At 55.8% G+C, this 21,543-nt stretch overlaps 1 protein-coding gene across 5 annotated transcripts; it reads left to right on the top strand.

The window, feature by feature from the left end:
• The first annotated feature begins 311 nt into the window (after positions 1-311).
• Obsl1 (obscurin like cytoskeletal adaptor 1) lies at positions 312-21,067 on the top strand. Of its 5 annotated transcripts, XM_059278811.1 has the most exons (21): positions 315-1,597; positions 2,929-3,198; positions 3,276-3,527; positions 3,667-3,969; positions 4,135-4,431; positions 6,210-6,482; positions 8,400-8,672; positions 9,485-9,757; positions 12,894-13,166; positions 13,833-14,108; positions 14,183-14,470; positions 14,630-14,905; positions 15,502-15,771; positions 15,902-16,174; positions 17,097-17,363; positions 18,148-18,260; positions 18,796-18,952; positions 19,113-19,274; positions 19,601-19,705; positions 20,019-20,288; positions 20,954-21,067. In XM_059278811.1, the coding sequence occupies exons 1-21, from the start codon at positions 586-588 to the stop codon at positions 20,959-20,961; spliced, it is 5,691 nt and encodes a 1,896-aa protein (XP_059134794.1). In that variant the 5' UTR covers positions 315-585; the 3' UTR covers positions 20,962-21,067. The 5 variants fall into 5 exon arrangements, with proteins under 5 accessions (XP_059134798.1, XP_059134795.1, XP_059134794.1 ...); XM_059278812.1 differs by lacking the exon at positions 20,954-21,067 and having other exon boundaries at positions 313-1,597; positions 20,033-20,282; XM_059278813.1 differs by lacking the exon at positions 12,894-13,166.
• The last annotated feature ends 476 nt before the right edge of the window (positions 21,068-21,543 follow it).

Below are 21,543 nucleotides of genomic sequence, written 5' to 3' on the forward strand. Positions count from 1 at the left end.
CACCAACCCCTTCAGACTTTCTGGTGCTCCTTTCAACCCCAGCAGCTGTTAGGGTCAACGTGGGAGGGAAGACCTGGGGCTGCGGCTCTGGGCCGAGGGCAGGTGGTCCCGCTTGCTCTATACTTAGCCTGGAGGAGCCAGTCTGGGCTCTTGTCCTCCAGCTGTGTCATCAGAGAATATTTTTGGGATTGGCAGCTGCAGGCGCCTCTGCCACTCAGGCCCAAGCCTGGCCGGCAGTTGGGGACCTGGCGGCTGGAGGTGGGAGGGAGGAGGGGGAAGAGGCCCAGGCTGTGGGAGGGGGCTGGGAAGAGAGGCTCCCGGGAGCAGGAAGCCAGGCCGCGGGCAGACTAGGCTGCAGGGCCCCTCGCTGCACAAGCAAACAGGAAGGACTGCCCCCTGAGCTCTGGGCTCTGGGCCCGGGAATCGCCGCGCAGCAGCAGGGCTGCAGGTCGGGTCGAGGGGAAGGAGGCGAGCGGACACCGGAGGGCACCGGAGTTCCACGGGTCCCCGCGCCTGCTCCGCCACGCTCCGGTCTCGGCTCCCGGCCTTCCCGCGCGCCCAGGCAGGCCATCTGCAGCGGCCGCGATGAAGGCCGGATCAGGGGATCAGGGGAGCCCCCCGTGTTTCCTGCGCTTCCCGCGGCCCGTGCGGGTGGTAAGTGGCGCCGAGGCCGAGCTCAAATGCGTGGTCCTGGGGGAGCCGCCGCCCACCGTCTTGTGGGAGAAAGGCGGGCAGCCGCTGGTGGCCTCCGAGCGCCTGAGCTTCCCGGAGGACGGCGCCGAGCACAGCCTGCTGCTGAGCGGCGCGCTGCCCACCGACGCCGGGGTCTACGTGTGCCGCGCCCGCAACGCGGCTGGAGAGGCCTACGCGGCGGCCGCGGTGACCGTCCTGGAGCCCCCCGCTCCAGAGCCCGAGCCCCAGTCCTCTGATTGCCCGCTGCAGCCTCCGGGCACCGGGGAGAGCGCTCCGGTGTTCCTAACGGGGCCCCAGTCCCAGTGGGTGTTGCGCGGGGCGGAGGTGGTGCTGACGTGCCAGGTGGGAGGCCTCCCGGAGCCCACGCTGTACTGGGAGAAGGATGGGATGGCCTTGGACGAAGTGTGGGACAGCAGCCACTTCGCACTGGAGCCGGGCCGCGGCGCCGATGGCCAGGGTGCGAGCCTGACGCTGCGCATCCAGGCTGCGCGGCTGCCCGATTCCGGGGTGTACGTGTGCCACGCCCGCAACGCGCACGGCCACGCGCAGGCCGGCGCACTACTCCAGGTGCACCAGCCCCACGAGAGCCCGCCCGAGGACCCGGATGAGGCCCCGGTATCCGTGGTGGAGCCTCTCAAGTGTGCACCCAAGACCTTCTGGGTGAACGAGGGCAAGCATGCCAAGTTCCGCTGCTACGTGATGGGCAAGCCGGAGCCCGAGATCGAATGGCACTGGGAGGGCCGCCCTCTGCTCCCCGACCGCCGCCGCCTCATGTACCGCGACCGCGACGGTGGCTTTGTACTTAAGGTGCTCTACTGCCAGGCCAAAGACCGTGGGCTCTACGTGTGCGCGGCGCGCAACTCGGCGGGCCAGACGCTCAGCGCGGTCCAGCTGCACGTAAAAGGTAGAGCACCGTAAAAGGTAGACACCCCTAGTGTCCTCAGAGATCCACCTTGCTCTTGTCCACCTCCGTGTCCTAGGGAAATATTGAATTCCATTTCCTGCCTGCCTCCCACCCTCAGGGATGCGAATTTAGACGTCTCCAAGACACTTGAGAAGTTCTTAGCAAACTACCCAGGCAGATGTTGAAAATCACTAAAACCACTAAATTTAGGAATAGATGACTGTGTAAAACTTTCAAGTCCTACACTCTCATCCTTTGCTCTTTTAGGCCGCCTTTCCCAACTGGATTCCCATCGGCAGGCAGCCCTGTCTGTAAGATAAAAGGAGCGTTTTATGGGTGTAAATAACTAAGTCTAAATTTATAACATGCTAATCAGTGAGAACAAGGGGGATGCTGTATTGAAAACACACATTTGGAGTGGAGGCTGTGTTCACAGCTTCAGGCCCGGAATCTGTTGGGAAGGCCCGTGCAAACCTCCCTGGAGCAACTGCTCATTCACAGGGGAGATAAATTTGCTAGAGGAAAAGTACCCGGCAGTCTCTATTCTTTCATTAATCTGCTGTTTAAGTTTGAAAGAAGATGAGTGTAAAAGGGGGCGGGGGGGGGGGGGAACAAAACAAAAACAAAAAAATTTCCTAACGTGTTCTCAGTACTCATGAACAGAAAATCCAGAGGAAACAAAACACACCCGGAAGTCACACTGAAGCTAACGTTCTCCTTAGCAGGACTTGATCACAACCTGAGCGATTCCACTTACACTTTCTCCTTCCAAGGAAAACATGCCCGGAAGTTCCCTTGAGTCCTGCCTGGCACTTTACTAAGTGTGTGATACCTACAGTGTCCTCACAGGCACAACTCTGTGCCCAAACTTGCCAGGCCAGTGCGACACTGGGCCGTCCTCAAAGAAGTAAGGGAACTTCTCCAAGTAGCACAAAAACTCGTTTCCCCAGCTCAAGTTAGCTCTCTGGCGGTTCCCTATTTCCGAAATACGGTTTCGAAATGCTTGGGATGCTATTAAAGCAAAATTCAATGCAGACCCTTGCAGAGTTAGGCAAAAGTTGTAGAGTTAGGGAACAGTTTGGAAAAATCATGGTCCTGGTTCAGCTCTTACCCTCCCTCTCCCCATTTAACATACAAGCAAACTGATGTGTTTTCTAAGTGATATGGCTGGTGAGCATCACGGTCAGGCTGGAAATTAGGCCGTCTGGCTCTGCTGGGAATTTAGCTGCCATCCCCAGCCTTGTGGGAAGAGCAGATAATGTATGGTACCAGCAGACCTCCTCAGCTGGTTCTTCTGAGCCTTCTCTCTTTTCCTCTCCTCTTTTCTGCAGAACCCCGCCTCCGATTCACAAGGCCCCTCCAGGATGTGGAGGGCCGAGAGCATGGGATTGCGGTGCTAGAGTGTAAAGTACCCAACTCTCGAATCCCCACCGCCTGGTTTCGAGAGGACCAACGACTCCTACCCTGCCGCAAGTACGAGCAGATTGAGGAGGGCACCGTGAGACGCCTCATCATCCACAGGCTGAAGGCGGATGATGACGGCGTCTATCTGTGTGAGATGCGGGGTCGAGTGCGCACTGTGGCCAACGTGACGGTCAAAGGTCAGCTGGCCAGTGCGGGGAGGCTGAGGCTGGTGGTGTCTGGATCCTGGGCTGATGGATTCCCATCCGCCTCTCAGGACCCATCCTGAAGCGCTTACCCCGGAAGCTTGATGTCCTGGAGGGAGAGAACGCAGTGTTGCTGGTGGAGACCAGAGAAGCTGGGGTCCAGGGGTCCTGGAGCCATGATGGGGAGGAGCTACCAGCCACCTGCCAGAGCAGTTGTGGTCACATGCATGCCCTGGTCCTTCCAGGGGTGACCCGAGAAGATGCTGGCGAGATCACCTTCAGCCTGGGCAACTCCCGTACCACCACTCTGCTCAGGGTCAAATGTGAGAGCCCCATAAACAGGAGGGTCAGGGCAGGAGGCTAGCCAGTTGCTGGGTCCTGGGTTGGCAACGTGGATTTAAAGCAGAGGTGTTGTTGGGGGCTTGTGCAAGGCTCAGGTGGAAAGTCTCGACTTTGTCTCAGGTGTCAAGCACAGTCCTCCTGGGCCCCCCGTTTTGGTTGAGATGTTCAAAGGCCAAAAGAACACGGTCCTGCTGACCTGGAAGCCCCCCGAGCCAGCCCCAGAGACCTCCTTCATCTACCGCCTCGAGCGGCAGGAGGTTGGCTCTGAAGATTGGGTCCAGTGCTTCAGCATTGAGAAAGCCGGAGCTGTAGAGGTGCCGGGGGACTGTGTACCTTCTGAGGGTGACTACCGCTTCCGCATCTGCACAGTCAGTGAACACGGCCGCAGTTCCCATGTCGTGTTCAATGGTTCTGCTCACCTCGGTGAGTTAAGCCTTTGCCCGTCAGTATCTCTACCCCAAGTCATACCATCCCGTTCCCTTTCTTCCCTTCTCTGACTCTTAGTCCTTAATGGTGTTCTCCCACCCACCAGCTTTACCCTGCTTTGCCCTTGCTGGTTCTAACAGCCATGCCCTGTCTCTGTCCCAGTGCCCACAGCTCGCCTGGTGTCGGGCTTGGAGGACGTGCAGGTGTATGATGGAGAAGATGCCGTCTTCTCCCTTGATCTGTCCACCATCATCCAGGGCACTTGGTTCCTTAATGGGGAACAGCTCAAGAGTGATGAGCCCGAGGGCCAGGTGGAGCCCGGAGCCCTGCGGTACCGTGTGGAGCAGAAGGGCCTGCAGCACAAACTCATCCTGCAGGCTGTGAAGCACCAGGACAGTGGGGCCCTGGTAGGCTTCATCTGCCCTGGTGTGCAAGACTCGGCGGCCCTCACGATCCAAGGTTGGTACTGGTAGACGCCTAGGCCGATGGGTTCAAAGCCTATGTGGTGCCTGTTTCTCACAGAGGGGCTACAAGAATAGGGGCATTCATGATGAGCTGTGATTGAGGGTTCAACTCACAGCACATAGAGCTTCTCTTGGGCTCATCAGTGTCGTTCCTATTTGGATTGCTTTAATCTGCAGTAATTCTGTCACATTGGGCTAGGGCTGGGCTCAGTGGTACAACACCACCTACCTAGCATGTGCAAGGCCTTGGGTCCAACTCGATACCACCAAAAAATAATGGCATGTGTCCTCTCTTTTGAGAGACATGGATCCTGGCCCTGGTCCCTGCCTGCTTTCTGTCCTCTTGTCTGATTGCCAACACTGTCTCCTAGCGGTTCACCTTGAGCCAGGCACATGACTTAGGCAACTAGCCCAATCCTGTCGATGGCCCTTTAATAAGAGTTCTTCTGTCATTCCCACTTGGCTGGTGGGAAGACAGACACAGGGAAGTTAAATGGCCTGCCCAAAGGTGGTTTGGCTCCAGGATCCATCCATCCATCCATCCATCCATCCATCCATCCATCCATCCATTCCCACCCCACCCCACACCCACACACCATGCTTCCTTTGGAACAAGTTGGGAAGGGAATGTAGCATCACTCAGGACTGGGGAAGCGGGTGCTAAAAATTCAAGGGCCATCCTAGAACTTGGCTGTCTTGCTACTGCTAGAGAACCTGAGACCTTACCAGAGGTCGCCTCCAGCATCAGAAGTAGAGAGCAAAGGCAGAAATTATCAAGAGCAGCGTTTCTAAACTGTAACCTAGGACCACTAACACCCACGGCATCAGGAAAGATGGGCTCTTTAAGAATTCTTAGGGCCGGGCGGCGGTGGCGCACGCCTTTAGTCCCAGCACTCGGGAGGCAGAACCAGGCGGATCTCTGTGAGTTCGAGGCCAGCCTGGTCTACAGAGGGAAATCCAGGACAGGCACCAAAACTACACAGAACAACCCTGTCTGGGTACTTTTGTTAAGCTCACAGTTCCGGAAACTGGAAGTCCAAAGTTGGTCAGCCCCATCAGTTCAGTCTCCAGTGACCCCGCCCCCAACCTTTCACTAAGTCAGAACTTGACAAAGAAGTAGAAAAGCTGTCATGATCAGGAGGAAGCAAGTGTGTAGGGTGAACTCGCTTTGTAGCAGTGTCGTCGAGAGCTGGCTGGGGTCCTTTGAGAATTGCTCCCACCAAGCCTCGCCATCATCACCACTTCCTGTTCCTCCCCCCCTCCTCCTTTTGTTGTTTGTTTTGTGCTTTTTGTTTGTTTGTTTGGTTGGTTTTTGCTTGCTCGGTTGGTTAGGTGTTTTGGTTTTGGTTTTAAGACAGTGTCTCACTGTGTAGCCCTGCACCACCACGCCCACCCGGCCCTAGGCTTCCCCTCTTAAAGGTTCCAAACACCACCACCCCCAACCGGCCCCCCCCCCCCCCCCGACCACATTTCCATCACCATGAACCTTCCAGCAACAACTCAGATCATATCCAAACCATAGCAAAGCACAATCCTTTTTTTTTTTTTCCAAGTACAGGAAATTGAACCTAGTACCTTAAGGCTGTGCTTGACAGATACCTTTGACCTCAGACCTGTTTTTAAAACCCTGACTGACAGCTGGGCCTTAGTCACTGTCAGCAGCTGTTTTCCCCATGTGTTCACCCCTACGCAAGCACACACTGGAGAAAAAGATGCATATCTGAGCAGGAGAGACCAAAGACATTGCCAGTGACCAGGTTTCTCTCCACGCAGAAAGCCCAGTGCACATCCTGAGTCCCCAGGACAAGGTGTTGCTGACCTTTACAACCTCTGAACGTGTGGTGCTGACCTGTGAACTCTCAAGGGTGGACTTTCCAGCAACCTGGTACAAGGATGGGCAGAAAGTGGAGGAGAGTGAGTCACTCGTGGTAAAGATGGACGGGCGCAAGCACCGGCTGATCCTGCCTGCGGCTGAAGTCCGAGACAGCGGTGAATTTGAATGCAGAACCGAAGGGGTCTCAGCCTTCTTCAGCATCACTGTTAAAGGTCAGGAACCATGCTGGCCTTTTCTGGCTGAGGCTAATGCTGGGAGCCTGGTGGCCCCTGTCCCTGTGGTCTGTTGGCTTGGTGGAGGTCCCCTTATAAGGAGAGCTTTTTATTTGTTTCATTTTGTGGTATTTGGATGTGGCCTAGGGCCTCGTGGGTACTAGGTGAGTATTGCTGAGATACATCCCTGGTCCTGCATTTATGTCTTTAATCTCATGTATCCATATCATCAAACACACTTGCCCACCAGTGCATACACACCCTCTGCTGGATTGGGTGAGGGAGCTAAATGGAGCCGAAGGAAGAAGGGAGTCACTGGCATTTATTCAGAACCTACTCTGGGGCTAGAGCTAGGCTAGGTAATTTGAACCTATGCTATTTTGTTTAATTTCTACAACTCGATAAGGTATAATCTCAGCCAGGTGTTGGTGGCATGTGCCTTTAATCCCAGCACTTGGGAGGCAGAGGTAGGTGGATCTCTGTGATTTTGAGACCTGCCTGGGCTACAGAGCAAGTTCCAGGATAGCCAGGGCTGTTACAGAATTATTGCGACTTCACTGTCATCACGTAGCCAGCAAAGACGGTGGCTTGGACTCGCACCCAGGCCTGGCTTGATTTATGCAAGAGTATTACGTGTGGTGGTCCAGTGGTTCACACAAGACAGCACTATAGACACTTGTTGCAAATGCATGTTCCCAGGTCTCCTGGGATATCCGGAATGGGGATGTCCAGGACTGAGCCTAGGGGATCTTCTTTTGAGAAAGCTGACAGGAACTCAGCAAGGTGGCACATGCAGATCTGAGGCCAGCCTCAGCTATGTGAGACACTGTCTCAAAAGAAAGGAGGGAGGAGCCCGCAGTGGTGGCGCACGCCTTTGACCCCAGCACTCGGGAGGCAGAGCCAGGCGGATCTCTGTGAGTTCAAGGCCAGCCTGGACTGCAGAGTGAGTTCCAGGACAGCCAGTGTACACAGAGAAACTCTGTCTTGAAAAAAAAAAAAAAAAAAGAAGGAGGGAGGGGGGAGGGAGGGAGGGAGCTGACTCTCAAGGATGGCAGCCTAAGTGCCACTGATCCCTTTGTGTAGAAATCCTGTTTCAACTCCATGACCAGGAGAGCTTGTGACCCCAACCTGCACATGTCCTGCATGTGTCCCTGTGACAGGGAACCCTCTACCCATATCAGTCTGTTTTCTGTCACTGTAGTGAAATGCCTGAGAAGTTCATTGATAATGAGAAAAGGTTTGTTTGGGGGATTCCAACCCAAGACCAAGTGGACCCATTGTTTTGAGACTGTGATGGATGGGGGCACTGGATGTCAAAGGCCGGGTTGTATGTGGCAAAACAAATTGCTCATCTTCATGGTCAGGAAGTAGGAAGAGAAGAGGCTGGGATCCCAACAGCCCCTTTGAAGACTGGCTGCAGTGACCTAAGGTTTTCCCATCCAGCCAAGCCATAGCACCATGATAGCACCAGACCCGCCTGCAAGCCCTTAACACCTGGGCCTTGGAGATACTGCTGGTATACAAAACACAGCCTTTGACTCTGGCTAAGTCATCCTGCAGGCCTGTCCTTCGTGTCCTATCCTGTCCTTGTGAAGGAAACAGTAAACTCAGCCATGTGCCTTGTGATTGTGACCTTCCTTCGGCCTCTGTCACTATTGGATGCTGCTGTGTGACCTCTCTGCGCCTCTGACCCTCCAGCCCCGACCCCTACCTGTGGAGCTCTGTGGACCACTCAGTGCTATTTCGTCTCCCATCATGCCTAAGCTGCCTGCCAGCAGGATCTCATGTCAGTTGGCCCCAAAGCCCGGCATGCCAAGGCTTCAGTAACCCCTCCTCCTTACCGCCAGTGCCCTCCTGTGTAGAGACGTGTCTCCCGTGTCAGGGGCTGTTTATGATCCGTCTCTGCTCCCCATCCAGATCCCCCAGTGCACATTGTGGACCCCCGAGAGCACGTGTTTGTACACGCCATCACCTCCGAGTGTGTCATGCTGTCCTGTGAGGTGGACCGTGAGGACGCCCCTGTTCAGTGGTACAAGGATGGGCAGGAGGTCGGGGAGAGCGACTTCATGGTGCTGGAGACCGAAGGGCCCCATCACCGCCTGGTGCTGCCTGCAGCCCAGCCCTCCGACGGGGGCGAGTTTCAGTGTGTGGCCGGAGACGAACGGGCCTACTTCACCGTCACCATCACAGGTGGGACCAGCTGGAGTAGCTAGCGCACACGCTCCCGCGGGTCACTCAGCTAGCCTCCCTGCACTGTCCAGTCCTGAGCACACTAGTCCTGGCTACTCATCCCTAGGGAGCCCTTCTTTTTTTTTTTTTTTTAAAAGTCTTTTTTTAAAGATTTATTTATTTATTATGTATACAGTATTCTGCCTGCATGTGTCCCTGCAGGCCAGAAGAGGGCACCAGATCTCATTACAGATGGTTGTGAGCCACCATGTGGTTGCTGGGAATTGAACTCAGGACCTCTGAAAGAGCAGTCAGTGCTCTTAACCACTGAGCCATCTCTCCAGCCCCCCCTAGGGAGCCCTTCTATCTCCATCTTCCAGGAGCCCCCTGCTAAGAGGGTTCCTGGGGGACAACAGTTCTGTTACAGAGCAGGTGGTACCCGGTGTGGAAGGGGCCAAAGGTATCTGAGGCCCGTAGGGGACCCCAGTTCCACCCGAGACCCAGCCTTCTTCTCACGCATTTCATTTTTTATACAGTCCCTGTCTCATCCCAGAGAATGTGAACTGTTCTCACAGCTAAAGTTGTCACCACAGTCCCCATTATGCAGCTCCCACACGAAGCTTGGTGTGCTTTGGAGATCACGGTCCTGCCTTTCTGACTGTGAGGGTTATGTTCAGGGTTGTGTGGCTCTAGCTGTGAGTGACCGCCTACAGAGTAACTTCCACACACCGCAGACTTTCGAAGCGTAGGAGGCGGGCACAGATCAGGAAGGGCAGCGGGGGACCCCAGTCCCACCCCCCTCTCGCCTAGCAGCAGATGTCTCTGTCCTTTAGATGTCTCCTCGTGGATCGTGTACCCCAGCGGCAAAGTGTATGTGGCAGCCGTGCGGCTGGAGCGCGTGGTGCTGACCTGTGAGCTGTTCCGGCCCTGGGCTGAGGTGCGCTGGACCAAAGATGGGGAGGAGGTGGTGGAGAGCCCAGCACTGCTCCTGGAGAAGGAAGACACCATCCGTCGCCTGGTGCTGCCCTCTGTCCAGCTGGAGGACTCCGGCGAGTACTTGTGTGAAATCGATGATGAGTCGGCGTCCTTCACTGTCACCGTCACAGGTGTGCGCCCACACCAGCCCCTAGAATCACCAGAGGACGACCCCGGGAGCGAAGGGTCTTGAGTGGCTCTTTCCTCACTCGCAAGCTTTCCGGTATCAGGGAGGGGAAGTGTGGCTTGAGGGTGCATGCACCAGGGGCCCTGCTGGTTGACCCTGGAACCCCAGTTGGAATAAACAGGCCCTTCTCCCGTGTCAAGGCCAGGTCTTAGCTGTGCTCCACCACCAGCTCACGGACTGCACACCGTCTGGGCCAGTCACTGGGCCAGGTGCCTGGGCTGCTGGTCAGGGTGCTGCCAGACTAGCTAGGAAGACGGTTGTTAACCAAGGGTCGCAAATGGGGAGGCTCTTGGTCTCTATGCAGCCCACAGATGTGTTTTATTTGGCCTGCAGAATCATACCAAAGTCAGGACAGTCAAAATAACAACCCGGAATTATGCGTCCTCTTGAAAAAGCCGAAGACCCGCCGGCTCTGGTCCCGTTTCCCCCCATGGCGACGAACGGCTGGCACTGAGTAGCAGCTGCCCCATAATCTGGGGCCCCCATCCCTCTGTTCCACCCACCCTCCCATTCCTTCTGCCTCTCCCCAGACCTCTTGAGCTATTGACTTAACCCTACTTGGCCTCCGCAGTTTGCGACCCCTATGTTAAACCAATAAACACACCAATAAACGCTCCAAGACACCTGTGATAAATGACAAGCGGGCTTAGGGTGGAGGACTCCACAGAGCAGACAGGTGGAGAAGACCTGGGAGAAAGTCACCCAGGGTGACTAATGTAGGCTGGCCTCCATATATTCTGCAGTGTATGGACAGACATGCATTTCCTCCCCAAAAGGCACAGCCTAGTAAGAAAGTCAGACACGTGTCAATGTAGATTGTCAAGGACAGCATTGGAATCTTAGGGGTGGCGGCTGCTGGCCTGGTCAGGGTAGTGAAAATAATTACTCTACTGCAGCTGAGTTGAATGAAGGAGTGGGCAGAGAGTATTCTAGCTAGGGGGCAGTACAGGATGGCTAGAAGTGATGGTTGTTTTTGCCAGAGACTTCAGGATGGTAGTGGGGGTTTTAGGCAGTTCTGGGCATCGTAGAAGAACCCCAAAGGCAGCACTGTGACAACCACCCCATTGTTCATGGCCCTGTTACCTTCTTCCCTGACCTGCTCAAGGAGTCCTGCCCAGACCGAGTTACTTACAGACTTCCACTCCCTATATCCCAGTTAGCGGAGTCCACAATGGCAACAAAGCCATGCACACATTCTGTTTTACAGCCAGCCACCTTTTACTGTCTTGTTCCCAGCCCTGGCCAGACATGACAGCCACAACCATAAAGCACCAGGTGCCTCACAGGAAAGTTCACACAAATCCCACCTCACCCCCAGGCCACAGTGGATCAGGTCCCACACCAAATGGGTTTTCTTGTCATGGCTTTTTGCCAACTCACTGCTCCAATCTGTGCCACTGCCCAAGAAGCTGCCTTCTGTAATCTTCTGGCTCAGACACTCTGAGAAAAGAATCCCATGTGTGGAGGTGTGCCCACAGGAGCTCAAGGCTGCAGTGTGCTGGGGTTGGGTCCTTCCACGAACTTCTGAAAAATCCTACTCAGGGAAGCTAGTAGTTCTCCAGCCCGGCCACCAGGGGGCCAGGTGCATGCTAATCTGGAAACTTGATTCCCAGGGGAACAAGAGGGCGTGGTACAGGGTAAGCTTGGGCTTGCTGAGCATCTAATAATACTGACTTGGTTCGTTTTCTCTGGAGGAGTGGCCTGTGCTTGGAGATGAGATCCCCGAAGCAGCACGTAGCATCCCTGGGAAATTTTTAGACAGGTATTAGCAACTCTGGTGTGCAGGTACCAAAAGCATTCCCTGGTTGCCGCAAGCCTGGGTTTGGATTGCCTCCCATTGCCAGCAGCAGGAGAGCCTGCCTGGAACAGAAAGTGCTTCCTCCTGCCCCCAGGAACTGTAGTCAGCTGTGACCTTAAGGACAGCTCATTGCTGATCATTCTGTGCCTTAGTTCTTTCAACTGGAAAATGGAGACAGCGCAATACTTTCACTCCAGACATCACTGTGAGGCTAACCATGCCAAGTGCTTTGAGCCATTACTAGAGCATTAAGAAGTATCTTCTGTTCTACAGATCCTGACCATCCCTTAGGCACAGTTTTTTTTTTTTTTTAAAGATTTATTTATTTAGTATGTATACAATGTTCTGCCTGCATATATGGCTGCAGGCCAGAAGAGGGCACCAGATCTCATTACGGATGGTTGTGAGCCACCATGTGGTTGCTGGGAATTGAACTCGGGACCTTTGGAAGAGCAAGCAGTGCTCTTAACCTCTGAGCCATCTCTCCAGCCCTAGGCACAGTTTTGAAAGCCCCAAAAGTTCAGTGGCCTTCTGGTATGGTGGTGTACATCTGTAATCCTGGTACTCAGGAGGCAGAGGCAGGTGGAGCTCTGTGTGTTCCAGGCCGTCTTGGTCTACACAGTGAGGTTCAGACTGGGCAGGGCTATGCAGTAAGACCCTTTCTTGAAAGAAAGAAAAGAAAAGTTTGGCAGTCAAATTTATTTCACTAAGGCTGGGCAGGGTGTCGCTCACGCCTTTAATCCCAGCCCTCGGGAGGCAGAGCCAGGCGGATCTTTGCGAGTTCGAGGCCAGCCTGGTCTACAGAGCGAGTTCTAGGACAGGCACCAAAACTACACAGAGAAACCCTGTCTCGAAAAAAAAAAAAAATTATTTCACTAAAACTGAGTTTAACTGCTGCATACTTAATTACTCTTTAATTATCTGATCTATTTGGTAGGGTTATTATATATATGTATGTATCTTTGTGAGGTGTGACTGTTATCTTTTAATATGTCTTGCTGAGGGTAAATACATTACACAGCAAAAGAAATGTTAGTGGGGATAGTTATAAGGGGTGGGTACAGGGCCTGAAGGTGTCTTATAAATGAGAAATGCAGCCTTCTTTTTAGACTCCAAAATATTCTGATTTCTGCAAAGACCTGGCCCTAGAGATTTCAGAGGACAGATCAGGGACCTATTCCTTATTATTATGCTACTCAGTACTCAGTACTGTTATCACCACGTGGGCAACAGGGCCCAAATCATGCCAGTTGGTGACAGCCTTGTTTGCCCTTCTTCGCAGAGCCTCCCGTGCGGATCATATACCCCCAGGATGAGGTGACCTTGGTTGCTGTTAGTTTGGAATGTGTGGTGCTGACGTGTGAGCTGTCTCGAGAGGATGCTCCTGTGCGCTGGTACAAGGATGGGCTGGAGGTAGAGGAGAGTGAGGCCCTGGTGCTGGAGAGTGATGGGCCTTGTCGCCGTCTGGTGTTGCCTGCTGCCCAGCCAGAGGACAGGGGCGAGTTTGTCTGTGATGCTGGAGATGACTCAGCCTTCTTCACCGTCACCGTCACAGGTGGGTAGTTTCTGTGGGTAGCCGCCTTCCAGGGAGGTAGAGAGACAGGGTGCTGTGGAACCGCCATCAACTCTCCTTACTTTCCTCATCTTAGGGGCCCCGTGTCCCCCTCCCCCATACCTCTAGAGCTTCACAGCCTCCTCAGTCTTAACCATTAGAGAAATCAGGCTGGGGCAGTGACCACAGGGCTGGTGAGAGGGAGCCCAGCCGTTAGGACCATTCACTCATTTAACAAACGCTGGTCAAAACAGCTAGTACCTGCCTGACATCATCCTAGATGCTGGGGTACAAAGTGAACCGGTAAGCTACAGGTTCCTGTGCTCGTGGAACTCACATTGGGAAGGGGCAGACAGGCAAATAATAATAATAATAATAATAATAATAATAATAATAATAATAATATAATGATAATAATAATAAAAATAAATGGTTTATCAAGTAACAAGAGATAAGTGTCAGAGGCAAAGCATAGCAGGGGAGGGAATCAGGATGAACGTCGGGAGGAGTGACTGGATAGGTCTGGGTATGAGTCCGACCCGCTTCTGTGACCTTAGGCAGTCCTTCTCCTCATAGGAGCCCTCAGGTCCTTAGCTATAAAGTGTATTGGAGAGGCAAGGAGAGACCTTGAGTCACAATCATGTGCCCCTTTCCCTGCCCACCCACCAGCTCCACCAGAGAGGATTGTGCACCCAGCAGCCCGATCCCTGGATTTGCAGTTTGGGGCTCCAGGACATGTGGAGCTACGCTGCGAAGTGGCCCCGGCTGGGTCCCAGGTGCGCTGGTACAAGGATGGACTAGAGGTAGAGGTATCAGACGCACTGCAGCTGGGTGCCGAGGGGCCTGCCCGTACTCTCACCCTGCCCCACGCCCAGCCCGAGGATGCCGGGGAATATGTGTGTGAGACCCGAGATGAGGCTGTCACCTTCAACGTCAGTCTGGCTGGTGGGTGTGCCGGGCTAGCCTGGGGTGGGGAGGCAGGGGCTGGCTCGGGCTCACAACCTCCTTTCTTTACGCAGAGCTCCCAGTGCAGTTCCTGGCCCCAGAGGCAACCCCAAGCCCGCTCTGTGTGGCTCCTGGGGAGCCAGTGGTGCTGAGCTGTGAACTGTCCCGAGCGAGCGCACAGGTGTTCTGGAGCCATAATGGGAGCCCTGTGCAGCAGGGGGAAGGAATAGAGCTGAGAGCTGAGGGTCCCCACCGAATCCTCTACATCCGGGCTGCAGACCTAGGTCATGCAGGTGTCTACACCTGCCAGTCTGGGGCAGCCCCAGGGGCCCCAAGCCTCGACTTCAATGTCCAGGTGGCTGGTGAGTACAGCCTGGGCAGAAAGCCTTAGAAGCACCCCACACCCAGGGCTCCCCCCCCTTTCCTAAGACAGCGCATTTTATCCCCTTGCCCTGTTTCCCCAGCTTGTCTCCCTGCCCTCCTCATGACCCTCCCAGTGACCCCTAGCTCTGACCCCACAGAGCCCCCGGTGCGGGTAGTGGCCCCCGAGGCAGCCCAGACGAGGGTTCGAAGCACCCCAGGCGGGGACCTAGAGCTGGTGGTACACTTCTCCAGGCCAGGGGGCCCTGTGCGCTGGTACAAGGACGGGGAACGGCTGGCGAACCAGGGGCGGGTACAGCTGGAACAAGCCGGGGCCAGGCAGGTGCTGCGGGTGCGGGGGGCACGGAGAGGGGACGCTGGGGAATACCTGTGTGATGTACCCCAGGACAGTCGCGTCTTCATCGTCAGTGTGGAAGGTAACCGTGCGCCCCTCACACCCATTGGTTTCTGGCACCCACAAAAAAAGACCATCTCCTGTCCTTCTGGGCTCTTCTCATCTACGTCTCCCCCAACCTGTCTGTGGTTCCCCACCAATGCATGTATGACGTCACCCTGGGAGAGCAAACGCCTTTTCCCAGGACCCTAGCATGCTGTGTGGCCCAGTAGATAAGAACAGAGCCTCTAGAACCAACTTGCCCAAGGTCCAGCCCAGACTCTGCTCTCTGGGAGTTGTGTGACATTAGCTAAGTTGTTTTACTTGTCTGAGCCCCAACTCTGAAATGGGATCGCATGTAGGTTGCCATGACTACTAAATGCTGTAATGGGGCCCATAAAATGATGTATTGGTACTAGAGACTTGGGAAGAGGTGCCACGTTGGGATTGCAGGGAGCTTACTAAGTGTGGCCGGGAATCGGCATCCTGGTCTTTGGGAGAAGCCCCATGACCAACACAGTAGAATCTTACTCAAGCTGTAGTAATTGAGGGGAAGAATGAGGGCTTGAGTCCTAAGGAAGAGATGAGGAGAGAGGGAGAAAAGAGGTACCCAGTTCACTGCCTCACCCCTCCTTCCAGAATCCCCACCAGTGAAGCTAGTCTCCGAACTGATGCCCCTGACGGTCCATGAGGGCGATGATGCCACATTCCAGTGTGAAGTTTCCCCACCGGATGCCCAGGTCACCTGGCTACGCAATGGAGCTGTTGTTACTCCAGGGCCCCAGCTGCAGATGGTCCAGAATGGTTCAAGCCACACTCTGATCATCCGAGGCTGCCAGCTCAAAGACACGGGGACCGTGACTGCCCGAGTGGGAGCCGCAGACACAAGTGCCAGGCTCCATGTTCGAGGTTCAGTGCCACTGAGCATAAAATGCTCCATCCCCTGTCACCCCCCTCACAATCCTGGCCTAGAAGTGAGGTAGCCAGGGCCAGCCCTCAACATCAGGGCTCCATGACCTCCTCTCTTCTTCCCTTCCAGAGACAGAGCTGCTGTTCTTGAGGCGGCTGCAGGATGTGCGGGCTGAGGAAGGTCAGGATGTGTGCCTTGAGGTAGAGACAGGCCGAGTGGGTGCAGCTGGAGCCATTCGCTGGTTACGAGGTGGGGAACCTCTTCCCCTTGACTCCCGCCTGACCACTGCCCAGGATGGCCATGTCCACCGCCTCTCCATCCATGGAGTCCTACTTACCGACCAGGGTACCTACGGCTGCGAGAGCCGCCACGATCGCACCCTGGCCAGGCTCAGTGTGAGGCGTGAGTGCCCTGTCTTCTCCTAATTCGTCATCCACCTGGCTGGCCCAGAGTCCCCGAGACCCCCCACCAAAGTGCCCCTTTCTGCTGAGGAAGGTCTGCCCTGGCCATCCCGTTCAGGGGTTAGAGCCTGAAGACTCCCTGCTCAAAGCGAAACCTCTCTTTTTTCTAATGTTTTCTGGTTACCTCAGAAGTCCCAGTGGACTTTGCTCTCCAACCCCCAACTCCCAAGATGGCTTTGCTAGCAACATAAATGTTATACTCCAGAAAGACTCTTCTATATTTATTCTTCGAAAGAGTGGTTGGCACATAGCACTTCTCACCCACCACCCCATGCTGGAGCCCTCTACTGGTCAGCTGTGTGACCTCACGCAATCTCTCTCAAACAAGTCTCCCTAAAAATGGGGTTGGTCTCTACTCTAGAGACTTGGAGGAAGTTAGCGGATTGCTGATTGGCCGCCATTGGTGGTGATAGGTGTTCATCACAGTCTAATCCAGAGCTTCACTGCTCTTCATCTGGTGCAAACAGAGAAAACTAGGGCCAGAAAAAGTCAGAGCAGTTGCCAAAGATCACACGGTACACAACAAATTATATGTTAAAGCGAGGCTCCAATCCCAGCGGGTCTGGCTTCAGATTTCCTGTTCCCTCTGGTGTCACAACACCCCACACGTCTCACCGCCCCCCAAACTAACACTCCTTTTATGTGTTTTCCTTTTCCTAACCCGTACACCTCTCCCCTGACCGAATCTAGCCAGATGTGTCTGTCCCTTCCTCCCACCTACCCAGCCTGAACTTCTGTGGTTAGGACCTCTGAGTGCTGGGGGTGGTGTGGGGAGTGCTAAGCGGTGGGCGAGCCCCTGTACCCTGCTCAGAGCTAGAGCTGGCATCCCACCCCCCCCCTCTCTCCTCATCTCCCCACACCAGCCCGGCAGCTGAGGGAACTTCGGCCTCTGGAGGATGTGACTGTCAATGAAGGGGACAGTGCCACCTTCCAGCTGGAGCTGTCCCAGGAGGGTGTGACTGGAGAGTGGGCCCAGGGTGGAGTCCGGCTGCACCCGGGGCCCAAGTGCCACATTTATTCAGAAGGCCGGACTCACCGCTTGGTGCTCAGCGACCTGGGTCTGGCTGACTCGGGCTGTGTCTCCTTCACTTCGGATAACCTTCGATGCGCTGCTCGGCTCTCAGTGAGAGGTGTGGCCTCTGGGCCCCTGCCTGCTAATCTCCTATGTGTGACCACTGACCTAAGCATGTGGCTCCTACTGACCACCCTGCCAAAGTGGGGAATCCCTGGACCCTTTGAATCTGTGTGGCCCCCACAGTGACCACCTTGGTGTTCAACCCTGCAAACTGGGGCCATCTTGAAAAATCCCATGTCTGTATGGTCCCTTAGTCCGTCAACCTGGACATGGCTCACTGACTATTATTCTGACTCAGTGGGCCCTTTTGCTGCCTAAGTGTATCCCTTGTAGTTCTACCACTGGCGAGCCACCAAAGGGTGCTCTGGTACTAACTCTGCCTGAGGGTCCCCATCTTTCCAGCCCTCCTGATTTCCGCATGAATCACACCTCTGTGTGACTAATGGACCTCGGTGCTCTGTGGAGCTTTTATGCCCCCACGCCAAGCCCAGGGTCTTCAGCTATCCATTCCCGCTCCGTGGCCACTGCTGTTCATGCATCTATGAGTGATCCCTTTGGTGATCTCTTCTTCAGCTTCCACCATTCCCCTCCAACCCCAGCATGTCCCCGGCTGATCGCCTCAACATGTGACTCCCAGCTCATCACTCCTACCCCACTGGCCCTCTGGCCCTGCTGTGTCTGAACTTCCTGTCCTCGGATGTCCTCTACTCGCTAGCGCCCTCCACTGGCCACCTGCATGCGTCACCGCTGATCTGCTGTGCCTGTGTGCTGTGCCGATGGGGCCCTCGTTCCTCGCCCACCCTTGTCGCTTGGCATTGTTCCCCCTTACCCACTCCCAGAGGTCCCAGTGACTATTGTGCGGGGGCCACAGGACCTAGAAGTGACTGAAGGGGACGCAGCCACGTTCGAGTGCGAGCTTTCCCAGACTTTGGCTGACGTTACATGGGAGAAGGTCAGAGCACGGCCCTAGTGAAGACCTATCGACATAACCATAATTCGGGCAAGCAACTAACACTCCACTGGTCCTGTGAGACTGGCACTAGGCTAAGATGGATGGCACATTTAATCTTTTTTAATCCTTAACCACACCCTGGGAAGGTACAACTTGTTATCGCCAGATTGTTTATCTAAGGAATATGTTCTGTGGGATGAAAGCAATTAGTTGCTCAAGGGCAGACAAAAGCGGTAGAGCCTATATTGGAAATTAATTTTAGAATCTACACTCGGTGAGTCCATGCAGAGCTCTGGGCTTTCTGTGTCATTGGTGTCAAATCCCGGCACTAAAGTCCCCAAGGGATGTCACCTCAGAGAAGTGACCGGAGAGGGAAGATGTGGGACAGTCCAACCCTAGCAGGGGAACACAAATGAGCCCCACTGGTGAGCCTCTAGACAGCTTGGCATGCACAGAGGCCACCGCCACCTCCCAGGGCCTGGGCCTCCAGAGTCTTGCTGGGCTCGGTCTAACCGGCTACAAATCCGGCCCTTAGGACGGGCAGGCACTGTCTCTCAGCCCGCGGCTCCGGCTCCAGGCTCTCGGCACGCGCCGCCTTCTGCTGCTGCGGCGCTGCAATTCCTCGGACGCCGGAACCTACAGCTGCGTTGTGGGGACGGCCCGCGCCGGGCCTGCGCGTCTGACAGTACGCGGTGGGTACCCCAGGGATGCCCGGGGCTGGGTGCTACTTTGGGTGCCCGGACTGCGGAAGGGTGTTCCCCGACAGTTTACACACTTCTAGGGAGGGGGGCGTGGCGGGTGTGTGTCCTGGCTCCGCCCCGGCCCCGACTCACACCCCCGGCTCCGCCCCAGAGCGCGAAGTGTCTGTGCTCCGCGAGCTCCGGTCTGTGAGCGCCCGCGAAGGGGACGGCGCCACGTTCGAGTGCACCGTGTCGGAGACCGAGACCACCGGGCGCTGGGAGCTCGGAGGCCGCGTCCTGAGACCCGGAGGTCGCGTCCGCATCCGTCAGGAAGGTCTGGTCGCTTTTCTACCCTCTGTGACCCCGCCCCCGTTACCTTGCCCGGCTTCAGGCAGACTCCGCTCCATTAGGATTAGCTCCGCCTCTAGCTCGGGCAGGCCCCGCCCCACGGCCCCACTATCCGGTCTCCCGGACTTTTCCTCCGCCGCCACCTCCGAGTCCTGCCTAGCTCCTTCTCGCTTCCTCTCTCCAATTCCGCGCACCGACACTTCGGAACTCCCCACCCACCCACCCCCGGGACCTGCTCGGGTGCCACCCTCGTTCTCCAATCCTCCCGGGAAGCGGCTGAGGCCTCGCTACTTTCCCCTCCCCCGCGCCCAGGGAAGAAACACATTCTGGTGCTGAGCGAGCTGCGAACCGAGGACACCGGTGAAGTCTGCTTCCAGGCGGGACCCGCCCAGTCCTTGGCTCGGCTGGAGGTGGAGGGTAAGCTTCTGAGGCGAAGGCGACAGGGATGGGCATCATCTCCTGTCCTGGGACTAACTGACTAGCCGCTGGTCCTAGAGACGCTGTTTCCTTCATCTCTCCTCTTCGAGGGACTCTCTTGGGGCAGGTCACAGAGGGCAGCTCATTTCCTCGGGAGGAGACGGAGAGGAAGAGACTTTGAGCCGGGCATGCGGGGAAAGCGGCTGGTGGCACGGAGGGCTTGTACCAGGAGTGGAGGTCGTAGGCAGGGAAGATGCACCTCTCCTCTAGGGGCCGTGCGTGTCCTTATTAAGCCCCTGTCCCCCAACCGCAGCGTTACCTCTCCAGATGTGCCGCCGCCCACCTCGAGAGAAGACGGTCCTGGCTGGCCGCAGGGCGGTGTTGGAGGTGACTGTGTCCCGCCCTGGAGGCCACGTGTGTTGGATGCGGGAGGGGGTCGAATTGTGTCCGGGAAACAAGTATGAGATGCGCAGCCACGGCCCCACCCACAGCCTGGTCATCCATGACGTCCGCCCTGAGGACCAGGGCACCTACAGCTGCCAGGCGGGCCAGGACAGTGCTGACACACAGCTGCTGGTTGAGGGTGAGTAAAGCCCACTGGGCAGAATCACAGGAACAGGATGCTGACCAGGCAGGGGGTGCCACCTGGAAGCTTCAGTGCTGAGATACACCTATGAGAGGTTTTCCCGGACTCGGGGAAAGACTCTTGGCAGTAGGTGCTGGTGCATGTGGGGAGGGGCAGGAGAGATCACACCCAAGGCTGAAGAGGAAAGGGAACCCTGAGTCTCAGAACTTTCCCTGACCTTCCTAGAACCTTTCCTGCTAAGGGCCTCTTCCCTCTGCTTCTGGTGCATGCTTGTCTCCCCAGAACACCCCCATTGCTACCAGTTGCTCTCCTCACTACCCACCAGTATCTGCTGGTACCTGTCCTTCATCGGCTCCTGCCCTTTGTCCAGCTGGCTTCTGCTCTCCTGAGTGGGTTCAAGCACAGCCTGGGCAGCGCCTTCCCATTCTTCCTCTTTCACATGAGAGGTGCCCACTGTACCCCAAATCTTTGCACATCTTTCACACATTTTGCTGTGCGTTCTACCCTACCTGTTCCCACCTTCTTGGCCCCACAGACACCCTTGACAGAGGCTCCGAAAGGGTGGGACCCAGCTCTTCCCCCTTGTGGCTCTGCCAGGGGGAAGAAATTGGCTTTGCCCTACTCTCCCCACCCCGGTCCCACATGCAGTCATTCTTCTACAGGTGACTAGAAGACTGAACCAGACCAATGCCCTCAGACAGTTTGGAAGGAGACGTGTACCCTTATGCTGGGCACGGTGGGAAGGGGGGAGCCAGAGGTATCAGGAAACAATTAAAAAACAACAACAACACACTACTGTTTGTGCCCACGCCTGTCTGTGTGCCATGGGAGGGCAGGTGTGCTGGGATCCCGAAGAGTCAGTGGCATAGCTCCTAGGTTGCAGGGTTTCCGACTTGGGTTGGTGGAAGTACCAGTTACTGAAGACTTCTGGCAGAGGCCACATAGTTTGGCACATTTATAAAAGATGTTAAACAGGGTGGGAGGGGACAGAAGCATGAGGTGTCTAGGGTGGCATGGCAGACACCAGACATGCACCGTGCATTTCAGCCCTTCTCCCTCCATTCTCCCTCCACCCTCCTCCCAAACCCAACCCAGAACAGCACTCCCCACCCCCATCCCCTGCCACTGCCCTTCAGGCTGGTGGCTTTGCAGAGGCCAGGGGACCAGGGTGAGGGGTGCTGCATTAGCTCCATGGACAGTGACAAGAACCCTTAGATGAGTGCTTGGAAGGCAGAGCAGGCAGGCCTCCTCC

The sequence above is a fragment of the Peromyscus eremicus genome, chromosome 13 (assembly GCF_949786415.1).
Source record: "Peromyscus eremicus chromosome 13, PerEre_H2_v1, whole genome shotgun sequence".
Taxonomy (NCBI): domain Eukaryota; kingdom Metazoa; phylum Chordata; class Mammalia; order Rodentia; family Cricetidae; genus Peromyscus; species Peromyscus eremicus.

Coding starts and splice junctions, on each gene's coding strand:
- Obsl1 (XM_059278811.1), top strand. CDS start 586: ATGAAGGCCGGATCAGGGGATCAGGGGAGCCCCCCGTGTTTCCTGCGC. Junction 8,673..9,484: donor CTTCACCGTCACCATCACAG/GTGGGACCAGCT, acceptor TCTGTCCTTTAG/ATGTCTCCTCGTGGATCGTG. Junction 14,906..15,501: donor CTTCATCGTCAGTGTGGAAG/GTAACCGTGCGC, acceptor CCCTCCTTCCAG/AATCCCCACCAGTGAAGCTA.